The sequence below is a fragment of the Cardiocondyla obscurior genome, linkage group LG04 (assembly GCF_019399895.1).
Source record: "Cardiocondyla obscurior isolate alpha-2009 linkage group LG04, Cobs3.1, whole genome shotgun sequence".
Classification (NCBI taxonomy): domain Eukaryota; kingdom Metazoa; phylum Arthropoda; class Insecta; order Hymenoptera; family Formicidae; genus Cardiocondyla; species Cardiocondyla obscurior.
Genome location: NC_091867.1, coordinates 851,045 through 877,305, shown reverse-complemented (window position 1 = coordinate 877,305; position 26,261 = coordinate 851,045). Strand labels below are relative to the sequence as shown.

The 26,261-nt window shown below is 36.4% G+C and overlaps 2 protein-coding genes across 6 annotated transcripts in view; one reads left to right on the top strand and one right to left on the bottom strand.

Annotated features, from left to right (window-relative positions):
- Nucleotides 1–11,929, top strand: part of LOC139102133 (epidermal growth factor receptor kinase substrate 8) — a 19,145-nt gene extending 7,216 nt beyond the window's left edge. Inside the window, exons 2-10 of one of the 2 annotated variants that reach the window (XM_070655838.1) lie at nucleotides 2,766–2,838; nucleotides 3,431–3,666; nucleotides 3,907–4,246; nucleotides 4,362–5,578; nucleotides 5,767–5,884; nucleotides 8,826–9,374; nucleotides 9,558–9,729; nucleotides 9,811–9,946; nucleotides 10,016–11,929. In XM_070655838.1, coding sequence (XP_070511939.1) covers nucleotides 2,796–2,838; nucleotides 3,431–3,666; nucleotides 3,907–4,246; nucleotides 4,362–5,578; nucleotides 5,767–5,884; nucleotides 8,826–9,374; nucleotides 9,558–9,729; nucleotides 9,811–9,946; nucleotides 10,016–10,111 — 2,907 coding nt within the window. In that variant the 5' untranslated portion in view covers nucleotides 2,766–2,795 and the 3' untranslated portion in view covers nucleotides 10,112–11,929. Of the gene's footprint in view, nucleotides 1–2,765; nucleotides 2,839–3,430; nucleotides 3,667–3,906; nucleotides 4,247–4,358; nucleotides 5,579–5,766; nucleotides 5,885–8,825; nucleotides 9,375–9,557; nucleotides 9,730–9,810; nucleotides 9,947–10,015 lie in introns of both variants that reach the window. The other variant, XM_070655836.1, reaches the window with a different exon arrangement.
- Crmp (Collapsin Response Mediator Protein) lies at nucleotides 7,823–26,261 on the bottom strand. Of its 4 annotated transcripts, none has more exons than XM_070655847.1 (11): nucleotides 25,986–26,261; nucleotides 19,605–19,699; nucleotides 18,810–19,122; nucleotides 17,977–18,156; nucleotides 17,472–17,585; nucleotides 15,403–15,635; nucleotides 14,447–14,783; nucleotides 14,117–14,272; nucleotides 13,653–13,932; nucleotides 13,376–13,451; nucleotides 7,823–8,389 (listed from the first exon to the last, which is right to left on the bottom strand). In XM_070655847.1, the coding sequence occupies exons 1-11, from the start codon at nucleotides 26,022–26,024 to the stop codon at nucleotides 8,374–8,376; spliced, it is 1,839 nt and encodes a 612-aa protein (XP_070511948.1). In that variant the 5' UTR covers nucleotides 26,025–26,261; the 3' UTR covers nucleotides 7,823–8,373. The 4 variants fall into 4 exon arrangements, with proteins under 4 accessions (XP_070511948.1, XP_070511947.1, XP_070511950.1 ...); XM_070655846.1 differs by lacking the exon at nucleotides 15,403–15,635 and adding an exon at nucleotides 16,724–16,956 and having other exon boundaries at nucleotides 25,986–26,259; XM_070655849.1 differs by lacking the exons at nucleotides 13,376–13,451; nucleotides 15,403–15,635 and adding an exon at nucleotides 16,724–16,956 and having other exon boundaries at nucleotides 25,986–26,259.

The following is a 26,261-nucleotide window of genomic DNA, read 5'->3' as shown; positions in this document are numbered from 1 at the left end:
TTCGATTGGCTCGTGTACCTGGCGCCGTTAAGGAATATTAATTTTTGGCAATTCACAGTTCCACGTTGAAGCCTATGAATTCAGAGCGTCGATTAGGAATTTCTGGTATGCAGGATCGAAACGCATTGGTAACTCTGGTCTGGCGGAGAGGCATACACCGAAGCCCACTCACCTTCTTTCCTTTTCCCTTCCCTTTTTGCCGTGACTGCCGTGTGTTAGGCCTCCGTTGAGATCCTTAGGCCAGCATTAGAACCGCGTTGCGAACAGGAATTCTTTCACGTCGAGTCGTAGCTACCTGCGGTGCGTGAGAACTCGCTCTGGCGAAATAGTTATATTTCATATTCTATACGATCCGTACTTTTAATCCGCTCTGCTACATCGACGTCGTCTTATTAATTTTTAATTAACAAATTTAACGAAGATGTGTGTGCGTGCGCGTGTCTGTGTACGAGTAAATATATAAAAATTAATAATACGTGAATACGTGCAATACATGAAATATCGAGTATTACATTTCGTATTCTGTAATAATATGATTATTATTTGATGTAAAGAACAGTCCGTTCAGTGTTATTAGCACTATACTTGTCATTGTGCGAAATTGGCATGTCTGTCATAAAACAATGCTGCTCTTGCGTTCTCACGATATCCAATTCTATCGTAAAGTGCAAAATTGCTTCCGAACGGTCCGTCAACGTCGGTGAAAGCAAATCGAGATTGCCCATCGTTTAACAGGAGTCTCCTCATTATTAATTCTTATGTGCCGAACGGATCTTACGTTTAGCGACCGATTTAGCTGGGGGAATCATTAAAGAGTCGCGAAAGAACATTTCGAAGCGAAACGCCTGACTGCTCGTGCGATTAGAAGCGCTTGTTTGCACTTTCGAAACTATAAACGGGCGCAGCGAACTAAACAATTAAACTACAATTTAATGACTCGAAGAATGGCCGTCCCAAATAGAGGCGAAGATCCATACAAGTAGAAGAGGTGAAAACCTTAAGAAAGATCTCTGCGAATATTTTCCGTTGTCTTCTAAAACGTTACCGTTCGCGCAAAACATTGCTGTGAGGTGCAGGTCGTTATTCTTCACATGCAACAGTTACTTTTATATCATTTACACTGTAATTAATTTACTCCACAATTTGAAGATTACGTTATTATTGCGCTTATAAATCTTGAAAAGTTTTATAACCATTTTTTAATATCATTCGCAGCTCTTTTCTTGGAAATCCTTTTCCGCGAAATAAAAATGAATTGGATATCGCAGGAAACGCATAATTTTTTTTTTTTTTTTTTCTTTCTTTCCCAGCTAGTTTCCATTCACATGAACTCGTTAATATGATTTATCGTTATGAAAGAGTGATTGACGTGCAGTTATGCAAATGCAATTGACAAACTCGCAGTTGAACGTATTTACGAGACTCATTGAACAAGTATTTACACTCCAATGCGTTATCACGAGGCTCGTTTAGGTCATTTAGATAAAATTAGCAGAATACAAAAGTCATCATTTTAACACCGATTCGTGGAGAAAATGTGCATATCTCTTTTAAATTTTTATTCTACACACAGATACACACGCCCATCAAAAGTGATCAATTTAGATTTATGTTATTATTCGCATTCTTCTGTTCCTCTTTTTTTTTTTTTTCTTTTTCTCCGAGTATACTTTTCAAGCAGTTGCGCATTCGCATGCGCGATTAATATTAGGACGATTATGGAGAAATTTCTCGTGGAATGAATTCAGATAATTTCACATTCTTGACACGGCTATGCAAAAACGAATTGTCGCCTTCGTTTCTCTTCGCCATCGGGAACGATCCACCGTCAGATGTGTAGATTCTGCGCGGCGTGTCAATTTACACGAAACGATAAACGAATCAAACTTTCCGCTGGGAAGAAAAAATACTGCAGTAGTTTCACAGTTTCGAAATTGCTTGCGTCATAAATATGCGTTAAAATTTCAACAAAATATCCCTCCACGTTACTCCAATCAAATCACACATGCGGAAATTACGTGTACGGGCGATAGAACCGGTCATATACATAGTTTTATTTTCACTAAACAGAAATATCGCGCGTTAAATAATCGTACGTTAAAAAAAACAACAAAGAAAACAAAAAAAGAAAAAAACGTGATATTTAGGAAATCTTGGTGGCACGTTAATTGTGCGTAAGGATCGCGCTTAGCGCAATCACGAAACAGGTATAAGAAGGAAGTGAAAAGTGGACAAAGTTGCTCTCGGCGCCGAGTTACACGTCCGCACGAGCGATTAGCTCCACGAGCTCACTGAAGGTTTCACCTTCGAAAAGTTGAAGTTTAGCGAACGACAGGTGGACGTGGCGGGTCGGAGGAGGAGGAAAAGGAGGAATTCCAGACATGTCTGGCAAACGAATGAAGCTCGTCGGAATTTCACTTTGGCGAGGGGTCCCCGCTGCTTTCCGCTGACTTTCTTGAACGCCAAGTATGGCACTGCTGACCCGATAGCCGGATATACGTGCATACGTCGATGCTCGTTACTGTCATTAAAGTTATTGAACCCGGCTACTTACTCACGGCGCGATATCCACGCGATCCGAAATGAAAAGCGGCGAAACCGGGCGGGCATAAATTAAACGGACCCTCGCAAACTCCAAGGGCCCCAATTAAGATTTTCGCCGGGCCCTCGCTCCCTTCTGTGAGGAATTTATTGTCCGACACATAATTCGTACCCTCTTTTCAGCGATACGTTTTGTAATGGGAACTTTGACTCGTGTGTTTCAGTTATAATCAGCGCGATACATCCTGGGTACCATGCCGTACTACAACAGTGGTCACAGTCCCGCTTACAATAAAGGTGAGCAACCTGCTCGTTTAGATTGTACCTACTAGTGGAATTAACAAGTTAATTACAATCCGAAATGAATTATCATTTGCTAATGTACCGTTTGTCTGGCAATCAAATCCGATTATCATAAATCTTATAAAGAAAATAAGAATAAAAAATTACTTGCTACACGTAGAACCTGAATTAAGGCAATTTAAATATCATCGCATGCAATAAAAAAAAAAAAAAAAAAAATTTGAAAGAAATTTAGCGACATTGTGAAAATTAACGTTAATTAAAGAGTTGCAGGAAACTGAAATGATTATACACTGAGAAAACTAAGCGTTGAGCAAAAAAAAAAAAAAAAAAGTGTGATCACGGACTGTCAAGTAGAAAAATTGTTAATTTGCGAAAATATCACGTTTTTGATACTAACGCATGTTTAACTTAAAAGCACATGTATTTGAAGTGATGAAATGATTGCTAGTTGAATGTATTATTCAATTATATCCACATTTTTCTTTTTTTTTTTGGTGTATAAAGAATAATGAAACCGAACGAAAAATATTAAGAAATAAATTTTAAATTGAGCAATTTATTAAAAGTAAATGTCACGGTTTAGATGGCGGTTCCAGTGGGCCATCAAGCACTTCTGGCGGTCGCGCTAGCAGTTCGGAGCCGACGTATATGATGGAACACTTGGCCACGTTCACCGTCACGAAGGAAACCGGTATTGTTTATCCGGCGGATGGTATGCGCCGCCTTCTACAGCTGGAGAAAAGCAATGGCATTTGGAGTCAAAAAATGCAGCTCCGTCTCGAGCGAAACTGGGTCCTTATCATGGACAACGAAACGGGGGTAATTTTTCTTTTTTAAGGCCATACAGGTTCTACTGTAAATACCCTGCGATCCGAGAAACATTATTTTGCGGCACTTAACGATGCTCTTAATTAGATCTATATATTATGCCGCATTTTTGATTCTCGATACAAAGAACTGTTACAGTCTTCGAGACCGTAATAAAGTGGTATCGTAAACAAAATTAATTGGCTGAGAGTTACAAGTAATATGATTATCATATGTGATTAATAATTTTAGGCCATCATGGAGCGATTCCCAGCTTCCTTGATACAGGAACCAACGGCATTTACGTCGAGAGATCCCATGGAGATGTATAACAATATTTTAGTGTTTACGGTAGCCGATGATAGTGGTTCTGGTCAGCGAGCGGAAATGCACATATTTCAATGTCAAAGTGTATCGGCGCAGGATCTTGTCGAGGATTTAAAAATGTTGCAAATGGGAAAACTGGTCACAGGTGGCTCGCCACGCGGTCCTAGGGGGCATATTCCACCACCACCTGCCTTACCACCTCCAGAACCTCCCTTGAATGGCATCAATGTCAGAGAACAAGTATCTGCTTTCAATGCAGCGAATGGTGAATATACAATTTTTATCATTAAATTAAAACAATCGCATCGAAACTCTACAACTCTTGAATAAATCATAATATAATATTAATATATTGAATATTTCTCAATTTAACATAGCAGACGGGCAAAACGACATTTCTCGAGAGGAGAACAATGACGAGGTATCATCGACATCGTCGGAGAAGTACGAACGCGATGTGACGATTTTAAATCATTGCTTCGATGATATCGAAAAGTTTATTGCACGTCTACAACACGCAGCTGCGGCGTCTCGAGAATTAGAACGTCGTCGACGTAATCGAAAGTCGAAGAAAAGAAATCTCGGTGATGGTATGTTAACAATGAGAGCAAAGCCGCCACCCGAGATGGAGTTTATTGATCTTTTCCAGAAGTTTAAGCTCTCATTCAATTTACTGGCCAAGCTCAAAGCGCATATTCACGATCCCAACGCGCCAGAACTCGTACATTTTCTCTTTACGCCGCTCGCGCTTATCGTGGACGCTTCTCACGATACTAATTACGATCCCAATTTACCTAGTAAAGTAGTATCGCCGCTTCTCACGCGGGAAGCAGTCAATCTGCTGATAAACTGCGTCACCAGCAAAGAGACCGAGCTTTGGCACTCATTGGGCGATACATGGCTAATACCGCGCGATCAATGGAAGGGACACGTCCCACCGTATCATCCAATTTTCATGGACGGTTGGTCACCAGAATATCCCATCCCTGAGGACAGAGATCACGATCACTTGGCATCATTATTGAATGCGGACAAACAAAAAAGGGACGAGTTACCAGAACAACAAAATGATCCTTACTACAATCACCGCGACGTAGATGAATCACATTATAGTAGCGATTACCTTGAGTACGAGAGTCGGGAGGAGCGTGGCGGCAACGAATATTTCGATAGAAATTATGGGCCGAGCTCAGAATTGTACGGCCGCGAGGAAAGAGTGGATCAAACCAGGGCGCATAGCGACATTTCCGTAGACTCGATTGAAAGAGCTCCTAGAGCAGCAACCGGTATAGAAAGAGCACAGGAGGCTTGGTTGGATGAATTGGTAACACGCCATGCTAAAATTGTACAAGTCACGTATCCACGAACTGCAAACAACGATAAAGAGCTTACGGTAGTCAGGGGCGAATATCTGGAGATTCTTGACGATAGCAGGAAATGGTGGAAAGCGAGGAACTCTCGGGGGCAGGTCGCTCACGTACCGCACACCATTGTTACGCCGCATAATCCCGCTACTCATTCTGCTGACAATGACGTCTTCAATAATCCTTTATATACCAGTAGATATCCGAGGCAAGGGCACGGTTATAATTACGAGGTGAGAATCATTAAATTATTGAATGTAGGTAAATCTTCAGTTAATTCGATTAATCTTTATAAATAATTTTGAATAGTGCAACAGGCGTAAACGTCAATTATATGAGATTTTTTTTTTTTTTTTTTTTTTAATTACGCTAATTATACCATATATATGTAAATTTATAATAAATTGATTATGTATAACAGGATTCGGAAATTGAAAGAACCAGCACTAGTCCAGGTCCAGAAACGACACATCGAACGCATGCAATTCCACCACCAGCTCCTGCTGATTGGGTGAGAAAGGAAAGACTTGGGAAAAAAGGTGAATTTCGATATTTTTAAGTCACTATTCGACTTGCGACTGTATGTCTCCCATTTTTATCCAAATTTAAACAATTTTTGAGAAATAGGAAAATATCAAGTTGTGAATTTCACAACTTTCAATCACCTCTTATATGAAATAAGATTTTTTTTTTTTTTTTTTTTAACAACTTCGAATGTCTTCCAAGATTGAACAATTATGAAAACATGATCGTAATATTAAAGAGATATTAAATCTAATGAAAGTAATATACATTTTTTAAGAGATATACATAAGAGAACGTACATCACGTTAGACTGTTAACGAACTGTAGCATAATTAGATCGTCGTCCAATTAGCATTTCAATTAGCATTCTCACGAAAGAATATTGTAATATCTAATGATTTTTCTAAACATGTACATACGTGAATGTAAGCCATTCATAAAATTGTAACGGGGGCGTGGTATTCGAAGTTCTTTGCATAGCAATTCCTTTCAATTATTCTGATCTATAAATATGTATTGTTTATAGAGTGACATCGGTAAATTTTGCTTTTCTTTTATATATACAAGTATACCGTTTGCATATCCTTTGCGCTACAAGGCCATTATCCATCTATGTCTTGTGTAATGATTACAATATTGTAATAATCTATACGGTTATGTTAAAAAAATTAATAAGTATAAAAAATTTTAAATATCTCAAGTAATAATTCTATTCCATTTATATGATATGATTCCTCATAACAATTTATACTTTCAAATTAATTATTTTGCTGACTCTTTATTATCATTATCACAGATGTATCATTATCATAAATGCAGACATTGCGATTAATATTAATTAAAAATAAAAGTACGATAACAAAATTAATTTTTTCAAAAATCAAGATTTTAAAACCACGTTTAGTATAAAATTAATTAATAAGCCGTTTACTAATGAGATCTGTTAGCTGTTGGGTAACAGTGACTATCAACCACATTTAAAAGCATTTAATTGAATAACGAAATTTGCAACGCTTCTAATTAAAATATTATGTCAATTATCCAGCAATTAACGTGGTTGAGAGTTACCAGCTAGTTTTTAATGCTATATCTCTGATAATTGATCGTATCGTCATATATTATCTTTTGTATTTATCGACTAACCAAATTTAGTTGCGTAGTTTATAATGACTAAAGAATTCACCATACATATTATTTGATAAGTGAAAATGTTACAATATTGGATGTTAAATCCATTAAGATCGGACATTTTCTTCGATTAAAAAGTACTTATATTAATAAAGCATTCAGAGTATGAAATGATATAAGTATATGATACCTGTATGTAAACAGATAAATTAGTTGAGACGATATAATATCTACCTAGAGAGGATATAATCCGTTGAAATTATAGCTGTGTTTGTCCGTTGTCCTTACTGGGGCTTAAGTGTAAAAAAAAAAAAAATTCTACGAATTTAATAAAAGCTCTTGATAAAAATTCGGGAGAATGTGCAAGAACGGAAGAAGTGGAATTTTTAATATACATACCTGATGACGTGTTTCTACATTTCTCCATATTATCAATAGCTTTTATTGACGCAACAAAACTTTTTGCCGATTTTGCTTGTACGTGTCATTGTCGCATGCATTTTGTGCATATTAATGTAAATAAGCTTGTACAAACGACCAAAGGGAATACGAGAAAATATAGAACTGAGAGAAAAGAGATATATGCGATAAATTTTCATAAAGATAAAAAAAATATAAAAAATACAGAAACACGAGATGATGACAAAAAAAATTAATTTTTTGTAATTGATTTTTAACGACTTGCGTTAATATTGTTGTGTAAAATGAAATTTGAGCTTCTCTCGATATATTTCTCAATTATAATTCTTTGCCGTAGGAAAACAAAGAGAATAAGTGTACAAGCATAAAACATGGAATCGATTTTATCGAATTGATGCTATCACTTTTTTTTTTTTTTTTGCGAGTTGCATTATTTAATTTATTTTGTCATATATTTAAACCTACATATATCAAAGTGTTGACTTAAACGAGGTAATAACTAGTCGACCAAGAAGTCAATGAACAATATAATAAACGTGGACAAGCAGTACAAGCTTTTTTGTTATTTTTTTTTTCTCCGTTACAGATACATACTCTTCATATTCCTTTATTTATTATTAGATTGTGATGTTATATCGTAATCGTTCTTTACAATACGACAATTTAGAAACGCGACGTATATTTTTCATAAGAGTTTATAATGTATAAAGGTAAAAGAAAGGTAGACTATAACGTTATCTTCTTATTTGTATTTTGCAATCGATCAAAGTATTAATTTGACGTTTTGTATGTATGTGTGTATGTGCGCGTGCGTATGTGTCCACACGGGCCGGAAATGCGAACCATCAGTATATATTTCCCCATTTTACTGTAATTTTTTTTTTTTTTTTTTTATATATATGTGTACATCACTTATTATTAATAAACATTTTACTCATGCGAGGAATCATCGCCGTCACTTTTCTTGACACCTGCGAATTACAATGACAGTAATTATAGCATCGTTTTATTTTATGATTTAATGCAATGATAAAAAATACAACTGATGTAACGAACATATACACACATAAGATGACCGGCGATTCAGTACTCCCTATTGGTAAAAATTTAATTTATGTCGTAAAATCTAAGGTATTATTACGTGATGGCTTATATACATATACATATATATATATATATATATATGCTTAGTGTTCGTCCAATATAAAACTGTGTAGTTATTTTGTGTTCGAAAGCTTCGGGGTAAGTTACAGCCTTTTCACATATTTTTATATCAAACCCGTTTGTATTAATTGGCATGCATTTATCTGTGTAACAAATCAAGTATTTATTGTGATAAATAATCTATCGTTTCTTTTCTGGGATATTTTTATTTATGTACCTAATTAATATAAAACTATATTTCAGACGACGTTAGTTTATTCAATGGAGCCATCAGCAGGAGCAGTAGATCTAGCATTTCTTCCACCGAGAGTATCTCTCAGCCGTACGAGAAGTTGAAGACGCAACAAAGCATCGTGGAAGTGCATTCACCACCTCGCAATATCATACTAGATGTAATAATACCCGACGAGACAGTAGCTTTACCGCAAGCACTAACACCACCGCCCGAGGTACCCACATCTGAATTACCACTATCAACGCCACTCGTATCAGAAATGGCACCAAAATTATCCACATCGAAATCAGCACCAACGCTATCTCTATTGAAGTCTAGCCCAATATTACTCCCATTAAAATCAGCACCAGTGACTTTTCCACCGAGATCAGCACCGGCATCACCTGTGTTGGGATTAGCTTCGTCGGAAATACTTCCAACGTCACCACCACCACCTCCGCCACCGCCACCCCCAACGCCAATAGGATCTATTCCATTGCTTCACACTCAAAAATCTGTGCCGTCAAGTTTTACATTTAATAAAGCGGACGCTTCGAAAACAAACAAGCTCTTCAATGGTGAGTACTAGACTCGGATATTAATTTTTATCTCGCTAAGCCACTTTATATTTGTTTAAATCCAACTTTACTTGGAATAAGAGACGGAAATTTGAATGTAAAGAATGTAATTATTTTTAAGTATTAAATTAGAAGCTATAATTACTATTGAATGTATTAATAACACGATTTCAATACCAAAAGGTAATTCCGGTCAACAAGAAGTTCAAAAGGAGTTGAAATTTGTTCTAAAAATATTCCGGGAAAAGAAAGCGAGTTCACCAAGCGATGAGAACACCCAGGAAATTTGGTTGAATCAACATTCGACATGTCGGGAAGTTCAGAGTTGGTTGACAGCAAAGGGATTCTCGCAAAAGTATTGATTAAAATATAATTTTAATGTTAATAATCAAACTCCGTTAATTATTTAATACTTAAGAATATATGTTACTTTCAGAATTTGTAAAAAGTTTGAAAATATGAACGGCACAGAATTGTTCAGTTTATCTCGACGACGACTGGAGCAATTGTGCGGCCTGTCTGAGGGAAGCAGGCTCAACGGGCAAATAACTTTAGCGAAAAATGAATGTGAGGTAAGGTATACATGTCAAATATAAAAACATTTTTAACATTTGCAGTATCTTTCTAATTTCTTTTTGCAGTATAAAACCGCACGGTCGTCGGAACTTAAGCAAATTTTAGAAAAAGCACGTCGAAGAGCAGAGAACGTAAACGATAAAGATGAAATCAGAGAATGAATCATATTGTTTCTTACTTGATATGATGTCACCCCAGGATGCTGCAAAAATGCTATAAATATCGAAGCAATATGTGTGCATGCGTTTTGTTACGCGAAAATTGTGAATTTGTGAATTATGTATAACATAAGTATATGATATAGTAAGTATTGTCAATTTATGTTTAAAATAATTAATTAAATCGTAAAGAATTAAAACTCTAATAATCAATAAAATGTATCTTTTGTACATATACATGTGCTTTACCTTTTTAGTGTAGTGAATATAAAATCACGAATTACGTTACTTATGTTATATATTTATTTAAAGCGATCACATACATCATAACAGGCATAAATAGGATACTCTAGATGTGTTTATGTCGATAAACTATACATTTTATCCGAATACTCGACACGAAGTCATATAACGTGAACACATTGATAATTATAATATTTGCTTTTTAAACGCATTTTTATATATGCCATTTAAATAAATAAACGGTCACTGTAGATATCCAACAGTGATAACATAAAAATCTTGGACATTAGCGTAAAATATCAACAGTATTACATGCAAAAGTATATTTGTGAAGTTAATTGATAACAACGCGTTAAAATACTTATGTGCTATATAAGATCATGAATCAATGTCTTATATTCGGTATCTTCACCGTGCGTGCTCTCATAATTTTTTAAATATAATTATTAAAAATATTTAAAAAAAAACCGTATAAACTTGTGGAAAGATATTCGGTCTTTTATAAAACCTCTTTGAATTAAATTAGGAATTAAAAAAACTTTACGCATAAAAGCACTTTGTGTCGATGCAACTTTAAGAAAAGTCGCATGAATACAATTCGTTATTAAAATGAACATACGTCACATCTGGATTATCATTACTACAGAGGTGCCTAGAAATATCTGCAGATCTTCGATACAAAATCTATTAGAAAACTTTTTGATTTCTAACGTTGCTTTGGTCTTTCATACGTTGACTTGCACAAGCTCCCCTAGTCGTAAGACTAACGGTTCTTTTACACACGAATGATTACACAATTAACACTTGTTACGTAATGATGACGATTATATAATTATAATTTATTATTCATGTTATTTATTATTATTATTATTATTATTATTATTTTTAAAAAATTCAGTGAGTAATGCGATATTTTCAACCACTTAAAATTTTGGGGAAAGCGTCGGAAGTTAAATTGATAGAGGAAAGTACTGTTCGATATTTTAGGTATGAAAGCAGATAGATTACTACAAATGGGAATGTTGGATAGCTTGAATTACGTGAAATGATTAATAACGACATGTGTTATAAGACCGTACGATTTCGTGAACGTGTGTGTCTCTTAAATTAAGAAAAATTCTTACAATTAGCGAATGCATTTATGTAACGTGATACCTATTTTTTTTTTTTTTTTCTTCCTTATCATAATAATCTTACAGTGATGATATGAGCTAACAAAAATTTGTGCGTCATTTAGTGTATCACGCGTCCGCAATGCAGACACGATGAAAGTAGAGAATCTATATAAGCTTCTCCCGGTAGGATTTTTACATACAACTATGCTAAACGAAAAATCTTAATTCACTGATAATTGATATTTTCATTATTTATCAAAGTATAAATCATTATTCGACTTAAGATTATTGTTTTTGGTGTATCATTTTTGAATCTTACAAGTACAAATTTATCGAAAACGTGGTTTGTATAAAGATGAGTGCTACATGTGACAAGATTTCTTCGACTTAAGTTTACGTTGGTGACTTAAAGCATACATATATCGATTGTAACGAATAATAAATATCAATTTATCGTAATCAATTTAGAATACAGCATTGTTCAACTTTAATTAAAATTGTATTTTTATATGTATAGATATTTAACGATCTTTAAACTTGTTCATTGAAATATTTTCTTATTTCGTGATGCAATATATATATTTGTATTTTATTGCAAAATTAAATCGGATCAATTAATAATACTTGAAGTAATATGTTTCTTTTTTTTTTTAATCCGAATATGTCACGTTCAGTTCAAGTTTTTTGATAAGATGTATTGATGGAAATTTTTAGTAAGTCTTTTTAGATTAGAAATATTTCCTATATAACAGATATTAATAGCTGTTAAAATTAAATTTGAAATACAAATCCAATTACTTTTCTGTTAAATAACATGCACGTAATTATACCATAAAGTGCAACTAATCTATATACATATAAATATATTTATATAACACTTTGCGTCATAAATAAACATAACTTTGTAAATGGCTCAATGTAGTTGTTGTAACTAAAAATATTACATCTTTCTAATTTCTTTGAGCCGCAATTAATTGCTACAAATTCTTATCGTGGATAATAAACAAACAACGGTCTTATTTATAATGTGAATTAATTGTGACTAATATCACACTTCATTTTATTCACAAGACATCTCTTCCTGATCGTCATAAAACTTTTCTTTGAAGTTAAAAAAAAAAAAAATTGTAATAGGACATACGCAACGAAGAAAACAAATAGTTCTACCCTCAACACTAAAATTTATAACACATAACAGTTTCTTTTATTTTGGAATTTTCAAAGTTTGCAATAATTATAATAATTATCGATTTTGCATAGAAACAAATTTTATAAAATACGATAGATGCATGTGTATACAATCACAAAATATCATCAACTTTTTTATATATTATATAAAATTTTGTTTCATAAAGGTTTTGTTTAATATAGTACTTCGTTTAAATATTAAATACATATTTTGTGATCTATGAAATAATACAAATTGCGTGTGCAACAATAAATAAATCTTGAAGTGAAATAAAGTAATCTTAAAGAAAATCTATTAATATGATGTCAAAAAATTGAAAAAATTTCCAAGTGAAGTAGAAATGCGGAAATATACGAAAGTAATTCAAGCACATATGATGGTGTAGCAATGAAGTGATAATTAAGCGAAAGTGAATGATTAATATAAATATACGAATGTACAACCTATTGGTTAGTTGCTTTCGTATTTTCTTTCAATGGTAAAAATCTTGATCGGTAGAAATATAATGTGAAAATGGTTTAGTGTAATATTTAATGAGCAAACTACAATACGAGTTGATGACTCTTTGAAACGAAAAAGACGTTATGGCGAATAAAAAAAAAAAAGATAAAAAAAAACCATGACAAAGGAAGGAAAAAGAGTGTAAAATCCCATTCAATTCTCGCGTCAAAAGTAATTCTTATACATAAAATTATGATGCTTTCTTTTTGTAAAAATTACCAAAAGCCTCCCGCACTGCGCCCGCCCGGTGGATTATTTACGCGAATACATGCTCTTCGTGCTTCTTCGACATCCTCTGTAAGAAAAACGCGCTTATATTCCCACAATATGAAGATTGGAATAATTGAAATTAAATTAAAGTACCCACGATTGACTTACGGATATATCATCAAGCTTAAACGCATTTTAGGACTATCCCTTATTAGTACGAGACCACCAGAAAATATATTCCAGATGTGTATATCTGGCTCAAATAATAATTTATAATCAAACTCACCGCTGATAGAGAAAGTAGAATCTTGTAGGTTTCTCTGCCCTTCGAGTCTTGGACCCTTCGTGGATGGTGTTACCACAGCGGACTCTGGCAAAGTAGGTATACAAGTCGGACCTTGTAATTTAATCTTTGGACTATCGAGAATCGAACCATTCTGATTAGCCCGCGCCGCGGCTGCAGCCGCAGCTGCCGCTCTCGCTGCCTCCCTAGCCTTTGCAAGCGCGGCATCTTCCTCAGCATGTCTCTTTGCGTCTGCATCAGTTCGTGCGACTCCACGTGGGGTCTACACGTTGCAAATATAAAATCAAAATTTAATAATAAAATTTTTATTGATATTTTATTTTATCCTAAATAAAATTTTTTCAATAATCTTATACAAAAGCCATATATATAATTAATTAAAGTGCATTGTTTAAAAAAAACATTAGTAAAAATTAATAACAAAATAAAACAAAGAATCGATTTACCTTTTCCTTATCATTTATCATGTCGTACACATAGGCGCCGAATGGATCCGTGTTAACGTATTTTCCAAAGCCGTGAACAGCTTTGAGCACGCATTCGTCCACACATACACGTCCGTTGACAATCACATATTCAGGTACGCCAGTTACTTCCATACCCTGTATCAATAATTAAATAATTAAACTACAGTCGCGTGAGATTTTTTTTCATACAATACAAGCGTAAGCTCATTGATTTTTTTTTTTTTTTCTAATCTCAGTCTCATATTTTGTAACGAAAATAATTAAGCAAAACGCATACGCCATCCCGCGAAATATTACAGTCAAACTTGCCTCGAAGATGTTGAAGTCAACGGCCTGGACGTGAGTCTGGGCGGAAATGGTACGTTTCCTGCTGGGATCCCAGACGACAATGTCGGCGTCCGAGCCGACAGCTATAACACCCTTTCGAGGATACAAATTGAAGATTCTGGCGGCGTTTGTGCTAGTTACCGCAACAAATCTCATAGGGTCCATTATACCAGCATGTACACCTTTCTCCCAGAGTACTGCCATCCTGTCCTCCACGCCATTAACACCGTTGGGAATCTTTGTAAAATCATCTTTGCCTAAAGCTTTCTGTTCAGAAGTAAACGTGCAATTGTCGCTACCGGTAACTTGAAGATTATCTCTGAAAAATAATCACATTAGTTCAAAGTCAAAATTTTGGGGGAAAAAAAATTGAACGTTAAATGAATACCTTTGACATCGAATAGGGTAAATAAATAAAAATCAAAATTAAGAATACGAAATTAAATAGGAAACAAATCATAAAAATTTAAGGGGCAGGAGTCATTTAATAGTACTATTTTTACCTCCGTTTATTTAATCAACTCAACATTAACGCGCTGCACCATGCAAGCAACTTCCTACGCAATGGCTATTAATATCTGAATCAAGAGTTACGCTTGCCTCATCTCGTCATTTTTTTTAATTTATCGCCGTTTTATTTAAATAAAACAACGCAATTTTTATATCAGAAAGAAAGCGAGTGTTTTAAAGAAATGAGTAATTAAATACACTGCGATATGAATAAAAAATATACCTATATACAATAATATATTCGAGATACCAAAATCTTTGGCCGTTTCATTCATTTATAATTTTTTCGTTTAATTAAAAATAAACATTTTTAATTAAATAAAAATTATAACTTTGGTAATAAAGTATAACAAAAATAATCTAATTAAATAAATGCGAAAGGGATCCACACCTATCCATTATAAAGACAACTTGGGAACTCCACTTACTGAGCCAGGTGTTCAGTTAGATAGGCAGGTGTTGTTGGGTCTGGCCGCAACGGAGGGTTAGTAATAAAACGCCTGGCCTTCTCCATGTCTTTTCCATATTGGTCACAACCATCGATACCGATAGTACTTGCCAGGGTTTCCCCGAAAACGATGATACCGTCCGACCGTCTCGCCGACACGACGTCGGCAGCCGATTTGCTCGAAATCGCCGTTATGTACAACGGACTATTCACCTAAAGGCGATACTTTTATTTGTTCACTGAAATAACTGCTATGCTCTCTACTACGCTGTGTATTAGACAAAGCAATCTACGATCGAAAGAAATTTGTGTTTAAATTCGATATAATTTTCTCAAAAACTTTTTTAATCTTTAAATATTAAAATTGTGATTGTTATTGACTCTACGTAAAATTTTCGCACATGTCATGTATTAAGTCTAATAAAAATAATTGTAAAAAAAAATTTGTACATGTAATAGACGCATAAATAAAAATTAGAGAGCAAAGACGTAACGAAAATAACGCCAACTACTTCCAGTACATGCAAGCAAAATTTTGACGCAACTATTAAATATAAATTTCAGTATGCGAACAGACGAATAAAGAATGACATAATTGTGCAGTTTGCGCGTCACGCAATGCCACGCAAGCGTCTAGCTGAATAACACAGAAACTTGAATTACTAATGTTACAATTGCAACCTATTTCCGCTGATCGGCGGGGTAGAAAGAGTGCGGAAAGAGTAAAATCAATGGTGCGTACCTAAGACATGGTAAAATCGATACTTTGAACTAAATATGCATACATACATGCTGAAACTATCAGTCGAGAAACACAACATCGTCGAATAACGATAACAGGATAGAGATAATTTTGTTAAGAATAAAGTCGCACAAAAACATCGAGTTTTTGTATTTGAGACTTTTCAATACTTTCTCTAAGCTTTCCCTTCAATGTACCTCGTTTTACCTTCCTGGGAAAAGATCAGACGTGCGTTATTTCTTTTAGTAGATACGTGACTATTCCACTGATTTCGAACGAAAGTATTTTTCAACATTCTTACAAACAAGATGCCATACTTGGCAGAAGATTCATTTAGAAATGTAATCAGATCCACGTTTAAATCTCTCAGTTTACGACTAGTAGTCTAAATTGGCTCTACCTAGTTTTAATTTATAACACATATACCGAACTGGCTAACAATAAAACCTCAAATCGCTTGCGTGTTTAGTATCGCATATGACTATACACAGACAATTTCATAGATCCAGCCCGTTTCGATGTCAAAGTCATTTTGAATTCATTGCTAGCTTCGACTCACTTAGCTAGCATGTTCACGAGTACTCGTGGCGTATCCGTATCTGGTCTAAGTGGTGGACTTATAACGTGGCCGGCGGCATGCCTCCAGCATTTGTGTAAGTAGTTGGTACCATCCGTGCCGACTGCAGCTGCCAGAGTTTCGCCAAAGACACAATTGCCGCGTTTACGTGCGGCTTCCACTTCCTCGGCAGCACTACGGCTCATCACATGCACTACGTACAGCGGGCAATTGACCTAAGCATGCAGAACTTTAATACTGGGACGATAATAAATGCGATAACGCCTAAATACCATTTACAGCATTCGAAAAAAATATATATAATTTAAAAAAAAAAAAAAAAAAAAAAAAAAAAAAAAAGATAAAATAAAGATTTAGAATGAGAATAAGTAATAATAAAATAATGTAAGCAATTTTAGACATTTTAGGTCATTATCGCATATTATTGCGTGATATAAATATTTCTTGATCTCGGCACGGCTACAGAATTTCGGGCATTGGACATATGCCACGAAAAGTAGCGACCTAGTTTCTAATATACTGAGAAATTTATGATCGCCCGTGAACTAAATATTGGCTAACGAGTAGTATGCCAAATACACCCGTGAAATTTCAAAAATAGTGAAATGTAAAAGTCTTGCGTGCTCGGTGCAAAATAAGGTGTACATGTATAACGAAGCACAAATATACTGAGACTGACTAAGAGGTTCAACATTTTAACAAAAACGACCCTGCAAAGCGTTCCGCTTACCTGATTCGCGATAACGCATGCTCTATTCACAGCCTCCGCTTCAACCTCTTCAGGGCGTGACATCTCATGGCCTTCCGGTCCGGTTACACCTGCGGCCAGCAATTTCTTCGCATTCTAAAACAAGTTGATGACGATAAAAAGGAGCTCATATGTTGCATTTTGCATTATGAATCCATATTCAAACAATGCCTTGAGTTTCCACTATGCAATTTAACTTTCAAGTCATATAGCGGTTTCGTGGCTTAGCTTTCTTTTACGTTCCTAGTCGACGATTGCATATTTAACAAACAGTAATCTTAAAAAAAAATTATATAAATTAAAATATCTTTACAATTTAATTTTGAGAAATAAAAATTTATTTCATTAATTTTATCTGACAATAAAACCATTTCTTATAGTCTCCGAAAGATATTAACAAAAATTAAAAATGAAAAGTATCGCGAAGTAAGAAATGGATCTTAGCCAAGTGCATATATAATAATGTTATCATGATTTTGATGTATACCTCTGCGATAAGGTCACCGTTCTCTGCATGTACCATGGCTACGGCACCAATCTCTTTACACGCCTTGAAAGTCTCGATCAATTCCGGATCTCTGAGCATGAACATGTCGCGATAAGCCATAAACATTTTGAAGCTACCGACGCCGTGGTCTTTTGCCAGCGTCGCCATGTCCTCTTTGACCTGCGGACAGATGAGGCAATGAATACCGATGAATAATGAATCGTGAACGCGGCTTCCTTTCGATTGTACGACAGCAGCAAATAAGGAGGCTTGGATGGCAAATCATTCTCCTCCATCGTGCCCTCGGGCAGCACGTGCGAGTGGTTTTCCCATCCGCCGTCGCTTGGTATTCCAGCCGCGTGAAGGGCAGCAGTCGTAGTTACAAGCCGGTTACGAGATCCGTACAATTTGTGAAACAAGTTTTCCTAAGTTTGGAATTGCACCGACGTTTAATCGCTTTCGAATATCGAAATCTGATTTCACTGCAATTCGCACTTTCATACTGAACAAATAAGAATATAATCTGACTGTGAAAATAAATAATTCAATCTTTATTAATTGCAATTAAATTGGTACCAATATCAAACAGAATTAACGTTCAATGGAAATTCGCTTCACACTTTTGTAGCTTCGTATAATTTCGAATTATGTCTGTCTTAAAGACCGGGGATTACAAAATGTAGAAGTAAAGTAGTTAACATTATAGAGTCCATGCGCTGTAATTTACATTGCAGCGGAATTATGTAAATTGTTATTACACCATTTGGCTTGGTTAACATAATTAACGCGTCAATTTAACGTAGGAATGCAATAAAGTGAATATTCTAATTTACCTTCGGACTCCAAGATGTGACGGCTACGTGCAGCGCATAATCGCAGCATACTTTTTCATCTGCCGACTGTCTGTACCTCTCGTAAGCTTCCACGAGGCTCTCGTCCTTTCGCGGTACTACGAAATCGATGATCATCGTCGTACCGCCAGCGACCGCGGCTTTCGTGCCTTGATAAAAGTCATCTATCGATTTTGTGCCCATAAACTCAAACTCGAAATGCGTATGCGGATCAATGCCACCGGGCATTACGTATCTTCCACGAGCATCGATGGTCCTCGTACCACCCGGAATGATAAGATTGCGTCCCATTTGCCTGCGTGCAAAAATTAAAACTTATGTCAAATAATAGTATCGTTTTTTTTTTTTTTGCAATCAATTTCAAAGATTTTTCTAAACTATGATTTTATTCGTCAAATCAATCTCGGTTGACACTGATACTTGAACGGTATCTATTGATTATCTAACAGTCTGATAAGTCACGCCTAGTTGGTGATACACTTATGCAAACGTGTTCCATCGCCACCGCATTCAGGTCTAACAATAAGTGATAAAACTACCGTGACGAGAAATGTATCACTTTCGTTTACGACGACTAGAAACATGAGCTGATTGTGAATATATCGTGATATACCAGGGTCAATTAAAACCCTCTGTTTATTTTGTTATCTTTGAGAAAGAAACGTCTTATAATTTGCTATAACCATAGCTTTGCAAATTGTACCTAAATTATTGTAAATAACGCGAAATACAAATCAGCATTATAATTTGCATATATCAAAATTTGCACTTGTATACCTGATGACACCATCCTCGATGTAGACATCGCTATCGATTATCCCGTCGTCGTTCACGACTTTTCCATTTTTAATGAGTAATCTATTCTGCGCGCTCTGAAATAAAACAAAAAATATATATTTGTATTAATATGAGAAGTTGAACAATTTATATGAGTTTGAGAAATACAAGTTTATGTTACAATATAACAATCAAACAATTTAATAAAAACTTCCGCTTCGACCGTGACTCTCGCGAATACTGTCCTTGTATACGCAATTTGATCGTACGCAACGCGTGCATGGGCTCCAACATCCGGCATACGCAATTAAGGCATACGCGCGTCGCCATGTACTACGGTATTATCAATCAACGATATATAAGAGAGAGAGAGAGAGAGAGAGACGATTCACGCACTTCCGCCAATGTGCGCAATACAAATTCAGAGCATGTGCGCGATACATAATCCGATAAGCGATCAGGCCTTTTTTAGAAAACACCAAAAATATATTTTTCTTCATTTCTACTGCGAAATGTGTAAATAGGCCAAGTCAATTTATTTTAATTAATATAATTCTTACTAAAATACTAAAAATAAATATATTTAAAGGCTTATAATACATTTACTTTAAGTATTTATTGCAAATTGATAAAAATCTGCAAGGTAGTCCTGCTTTTAAGGTCTAACAGTCGTTTAACGTCAACGACCTCGATAATCAAAGAGTATAAAATCAGAAAAGAAAATGTAATGCAACGTCCAGTTGTATTCTTTGTTTCATTATGGACCCCGCACGATCTTATCTTTTCGAGCAAATTGCGAAAAACAAAGCAAATATTGCGTATGCACACTATACATACAAGTTGCATCGACGCATGCATGGGCGAGTACTCTTTCAAAGTTCTCGCGTTTTTCGCCCCCGTATGTACGGGGAAAATTAAGGCCTGTCTCTTAGGGGAAGGGTGACAACGGGAAGGAAAACGACGGAAAAAAAAAAGAAAAAAGAATTCTCAGCTACCCGTGCTTGGTCTAGACCCCTATCGCAACCAGTCACGATAGCAACGAGTACTTCTCTCTTTCTCGAGTGAACTTTAGTCGCCCTTCAATCCTTCCACATCACAGATCTCAACTGATTCCGCGTTATTTCGCCGAAAGGCAATTCGACGCACAAAACAAACTAATTTACTCTTAGCTGGCCTTTTAAGGCATACGGCACATCGACGAAAGATGTTCTTCGAACGCATCTCGCTCAGGCTAATATGTAAATTCTAACAAAGTGTACAGCCGAAACTTGTACGTTTCAGGCGCTTTTTACAAGAGAAATATAGTGGAAACGCGCGCGACTGCTCGGCTTTCAAAATTCTTTTTATCTTTATCTTTATACCAAGAGATCATCGGTAGACGGCGTATCTTATGTGGGCGGAAACCTAGTAGACTTCGAAGTACAGTATTATTGTAGCAACAGCGGAGAACATATGCGTTTCATGTGTTGGAAATCAGCGCGTGAGTAGTATTTTCGGCATGCTCTCAAGACATATTTATAACGGCATCGTGTGATTTTTTTTAAGTGAAATCTTAGCGAGAGTGTCTTGCGATAAAATCCTATTAACACTTGAAGCAATTAAAGCATCGGTATCTAAGGCCATAACTCTCTTGACATTTATAAGCCGATAAATTGCACAAACATATTTGTTTTTAAACTGTCCTTTTCTTTCTTTCTTTTTTTCTCTCTTTGCGTTATATCAAATTAGAATATTTCAGAATCCGTTAAAATCAATATCTATCTGACAATTGCCGTCTATATTCGAGAGCGAAAGAATCTCTTATCGCGAGCATCTCCAGATGATTAGATCACTAGCAGTGTAGCTTCTTGGCGTGTCGGATCGTACCATTCTCTTTCTCTTTTCATCTCTCAAGGTCTTTCTAAATGCGAAAATTGGATTCCGCTTTTAGACTTTCGGTGTCAAGCGCGAGAACATAGACAGATCGGTCTCCCAGCGAATCTCCGTTACTTCGTTGCAATATTTATGCGGCCTGTCGTTTCCTTTATCAACAAGGAAGCTAACGGGAGCAAGTTTCAGAAACTACAACTCGCAACTAATTTATACCGCTCATTTAGTTTAATTTAATTGAAGATAACGTTGCAACGTTGTGGATTTTTCAGATATCGCACGCGGAATGCTCATTTAGATCAAGATAAAAAAAAAAAAAAAAAACTATAATGTGGAAAGAGGAAAATATACCGCGATGTCTTCCACCTATTATCTTAAACAAAAACAAAAAATACTTTTTGCATTTAAACCGGTAACTCGATGCGACTAACAAAACTCTCACAGAGCACCGCAATGCAGGTCCACTCGGCAAACATTAGAGCGAGACACACGTCCAAATAACTTGAGGCATCCGATTGCGTAATCGTCTGATGCCTTTCTTTTAGTAAAATACTTAGATGATAAAACAATTTAAGAGATTAGTAAATTAATAAAGACGCATTCGTCTGATAGTTTTTTGTCTATAAAAATGCAATAAACGTAAGCGCAAATAATACTCAGATTTTACAAAAAAAAGAAAAAAAAAAAAAAATATAAAGTTAAGCAAAAATAATTTTATATTCAAGTTTTTCGAGAAAACTAAATCCGCACTATAACCATCTTTCATATTTCACATTTTCCAAGTGCGTGCAATGTTTAACGAATATGTACATATGCAAATCAATCTGTAATTGAAAAGTATACTCGATAGTTACGCAAGGCAACCTGCTTCTCGTCAATTACCGTGCGATCAGCATCTATCAAGTATTGCGTCTCGCTTTTTAATGCCGCGTACGTGGACGTGCGTACATCTAATTATATGGCTGCGCACGGATCTCTTTCGAACGACATAGTTGTTGCGATGAAAGCATCCTTGGATCATGTCCCACGATCGCGTTTTATTACATTCGCCCAAGAAGATGCACGTGAATACAAAACCGGCATTGATCCTACGCAAAATATTATTCAAGACACCCCACATTCTACTTTCATGACAATTAACAACGAAATTTACATTCCGCATACGCGCTGATTCTTTCCTAACTGACGTGCGCTAAAAAAGAAGTGCAATACTGCTGTTAGTACATTGATTTTGCTCGCGTCTCTTAACTTCTATGGGCTTTATGCGAACGAGGTCGCGGACGGGATCCGCCGGACTACTCTACATTCGCAAACACGATGTATACCGGAAACGGTGGATATAAGTCACACCTGGCTTCCTCTATCGCGTTTACGTTTTACAATTGACGCCGGCAACGCGCGTTTCGATTGACCAACTTAGCGGTCTGGTCAAATTTAACGCCGCATCATCGTGAAAACAACACGATGGCACTCGATAAGAGAAGACTCTGCGTGAGACTGCTCTTTGACCAACGGTAACTGAACAAAACTCTAAGAATAGATAAACGCGAATAGAAAGAGGAAACAGAGCGAGATAAGCAACTAACAAAAATTGCCGTAGATAATAGTACCGCGATCATGCTTCGGAAGCCATATGTGTCGATCTCTTTTATCCAGCCAATCGTCGAGATCAACTCCGACCGTCTCTAACATAACATAACATAACATAATAGTCTTACAATAACGATATAAATTATAATAATACAATTCCGACATTTTGTTAGGAAGTGTTGAAAGTTTGATGTAAACTCGAGAGTATGATGTACAATTTCATATTCACTTGATATCTATTTTGATCATACAATACACCCGAGGAGTCTCACGAAAATAATGATAGAATCATTATACTTTTGATTAGTAGTTGATCGTGACAAAGACGGCGTATATTTCTTATTGAAATAAATGATAAATGTGTAATAATGTAACGCAAGAAATAAAACCAGGTCAGTTTCATTAACACGTGTACGTATGTAATTGTACATCTTCCGCGGGAGTATCGCGTCATCTCGTGCGTCGTCGCAGACCGCGCCTTTGTTTATCTCCTATTCCGTCCGTGAGAGATCGCGAAGATAGGAAAAGATTGTCGAATGTGATGGGATATCGTATAGATATGTAGGAGAGTGCTTTCGATGCTTCTGTGTGTCACCGGCATTTTTTATCTCGTCCGGGATTCGCGTTTCTCTGTTGGAAAAAAAAAAAAAAGCGTAGCAGTCGTCTGGTCTATTCTTTACTCCTGCAAAAATCTTTTCACCTGAAACAATTGGCAGAATTAGAGGTTGAATAATGCGAGCCCGGCGGTCGGCACAATTAAAAAGCCAATGTCGCGAAACGCGTGCTAAAGGGAATATCGACATTAGGTCGGCGAGTAGAGTCGACGAACTATTGATTCGCGTCAGCCGGCCTTCTGGCCGCCCCAGTACCGTACGATTTTCCCTCCCTTGCATTTTCTTTCGTGGTTATATCACCCCGCGAATCCTAGACGCATAAAAAAAATCACTAAGCTTTTGAGACGCCCACCTTTCCTGGCACAATATTCGTTCGCAATGATCCCCTTCCACATGACATTTAGAGAAGCTGGATCTCATTTAATCGCCGAGCATAATCGATTTAAGCTTCGGTTTTTAACGGTTAATTAACAGAGACCGAGCTGAAAGAAAATGCACGTTCGCTCTAATATAATCGACGCTGCGATTGTCAAGTTAAATGCATACAGTTAGAGCTTGAAGGGTAACACGCTTGAATCTAACGGTACGGTGATTGTTCCGTTTGCAGAATCGGTGAGAAAGAGGATGAGATCTTTCTGCTTTCAATTGGTGCTAACTAGAGAGTACTAATTAAAAACGAGATGCTAAAATGCCTATACGTTAGACGTTAGACGTGAGACGTTACAACAATCACGGAGGTTCCTCTGAACATACATACGCGTTACATTTTATATTCCAATGTCGCACAATAATACACCTCGAAATATAGACTTTGATCTAAAAATAGATCGTCGATATAAACGTTACTTAATAATGATGAGGCTTTTCTTATCGTCGTTCTTACTGACGTTGATCTTAGAAATGCTTACAGCTTATAGCTTCCGTAAGTGTTACCCTACATGATACATCTCATACGTACGAAATTGTGTGGAATAAATATTACGTAATACTACAATCTTCATCGACGAGCGCGTTTTTATAACCATCACACAATTCTATATATTACCAATAATTATTACCATTTTTTTCTTTGTTAATCATACTTAAATACGAAAAGAAAAAAAAAAAAAACTTTACGTCAGAAAGGCGTCGGACAAAAGATATAAATTTGTTTTTATGCAAAATTTTACAGTATCTTCGACTGCGTGTATCGTGTCTATGTTGAAGGTCACAAACATCTCAGCATTGATTAAAAAATTCTGATACCGTGTAGTTAATTATAAACAAATCACCAAGTTAACGTCATTATTTTACCATTTATGTAGCAAAGTGCAAATATATGCGTGCACGCACCTAAGAGTTTAAAAAATAAATGAGGTAATCTCTCACAGACGCGCTAGTCCGATTAAATGCACATTATGTCACAGGCGATAGCCTCAATGAGATAAATGGGTATCGCGAAAAAGTCCTCACGGTGCTCGGGAGCACATTTCCCACGTTGCTCAAACCGTTTCTTATCATCATCAAAGTTGTATCGACTATTGACCAGTGCCAATTAAAAAAAAATATACGATATTATTTGAGAAAGCTCCTAATTATAAACGCCCTTGTTTATTATATGGGAGGCTTATCAATATAGATATCCTTCACACTTGCAATAATATCTTGAACTTTAGTACGGAGACACGACCTGTCAGCGGTTCATACATTTTACGTGCTATTTTCTAAAGCTAGCTGCAAATAATTTCAAAACATAGGGTTAGCTGACGTTATTTCAAGCCGTTTAAGAATACAAGATAAAAAATAGACCAGAGCACTAATACTAATGTTATCAGTGAACGAGCAAGCGCTCTTACCAAATTGACGATACGAGTAATTTCGCATGAATTTGAGCGTTTATCGGAAGAAACTTTCCCTCTTTAAGTTAATTGACGACGATAATTACAGATACGTGCCCACTTAAAATAATATAAAATAATATTGAGCCTCGCTCGTTGACGAGAATATTGTTTTTCGTCCGACGCACAATATGTTTCGGCGCTGCTCGATAAATTTTCCGTGCTAAAGCCGGGACGACGGAGGGGAAGCGAAGACGTGATGCTGAGGCCTCGGAAACGGAGGGATGATGGAGCTGGAATCCAATGACCTTATCGAGCGGTACTTTATTGCGATTTATCGCGTCCCACCATGTTCCTCGTTCATCCACCGTCATCCCGGTGTCGCGCGTCGCGCGCGGACCAAAATAACGACGCCCCTTTGCCCCGGCGTAAAATTTGCGACGGGGTGGGCGATGCGCAGGGGAGACTTACAGGTGCGAAAACGCACTCACCTGCAGATGAATGGGCACCTTCTTCACCGGCGTGCTCATCTCGCGGTCTCCCTGTTCGCGGGCACTCTCGTGATACGTTGTCCTTCTGGATGCACGCGGGGGCTCGGTCTCGTTCGCGCGAACGTACGTACGTCGTATTCGCTTCAACTTCGCGGTACCTTTCTCCCCTTTCAACTATTTTCTACGTGAGGCGACGCTGGTGACGCGAACGGAACTCGGAACAAAATGACAAACGTACCACACGGGACGAACCACGCGCATCGACTGAACGCGGCG

What these genes read in the sequence shown, in the direction of transcription:
- Crmp (XM_070655847.1), bottom strand. Translation starts at nt 26,024, where the DNA reads ATGAGCACGCCGGTGAAGAAGGTGCCCATTCATCTGCAG. An exon ending in AGGTGCCCATTCATCTGCAG is followed by an intron (nt 19,700 to 25,985) that starts GTGAGTGCGTTT and finishes GTTTTATTTCAG; the next exon opens with AGCGCGCAGAATAGATTACT. An exon ending in TGATAAATGATAAGGAAAAG is followed by an intron (nt 13,933 to 14,116) that starts GTAAATCGATTC and finishes TGCAACGTGTAG; the next exon opens with ACCCCACGTGGAGTCGCACG.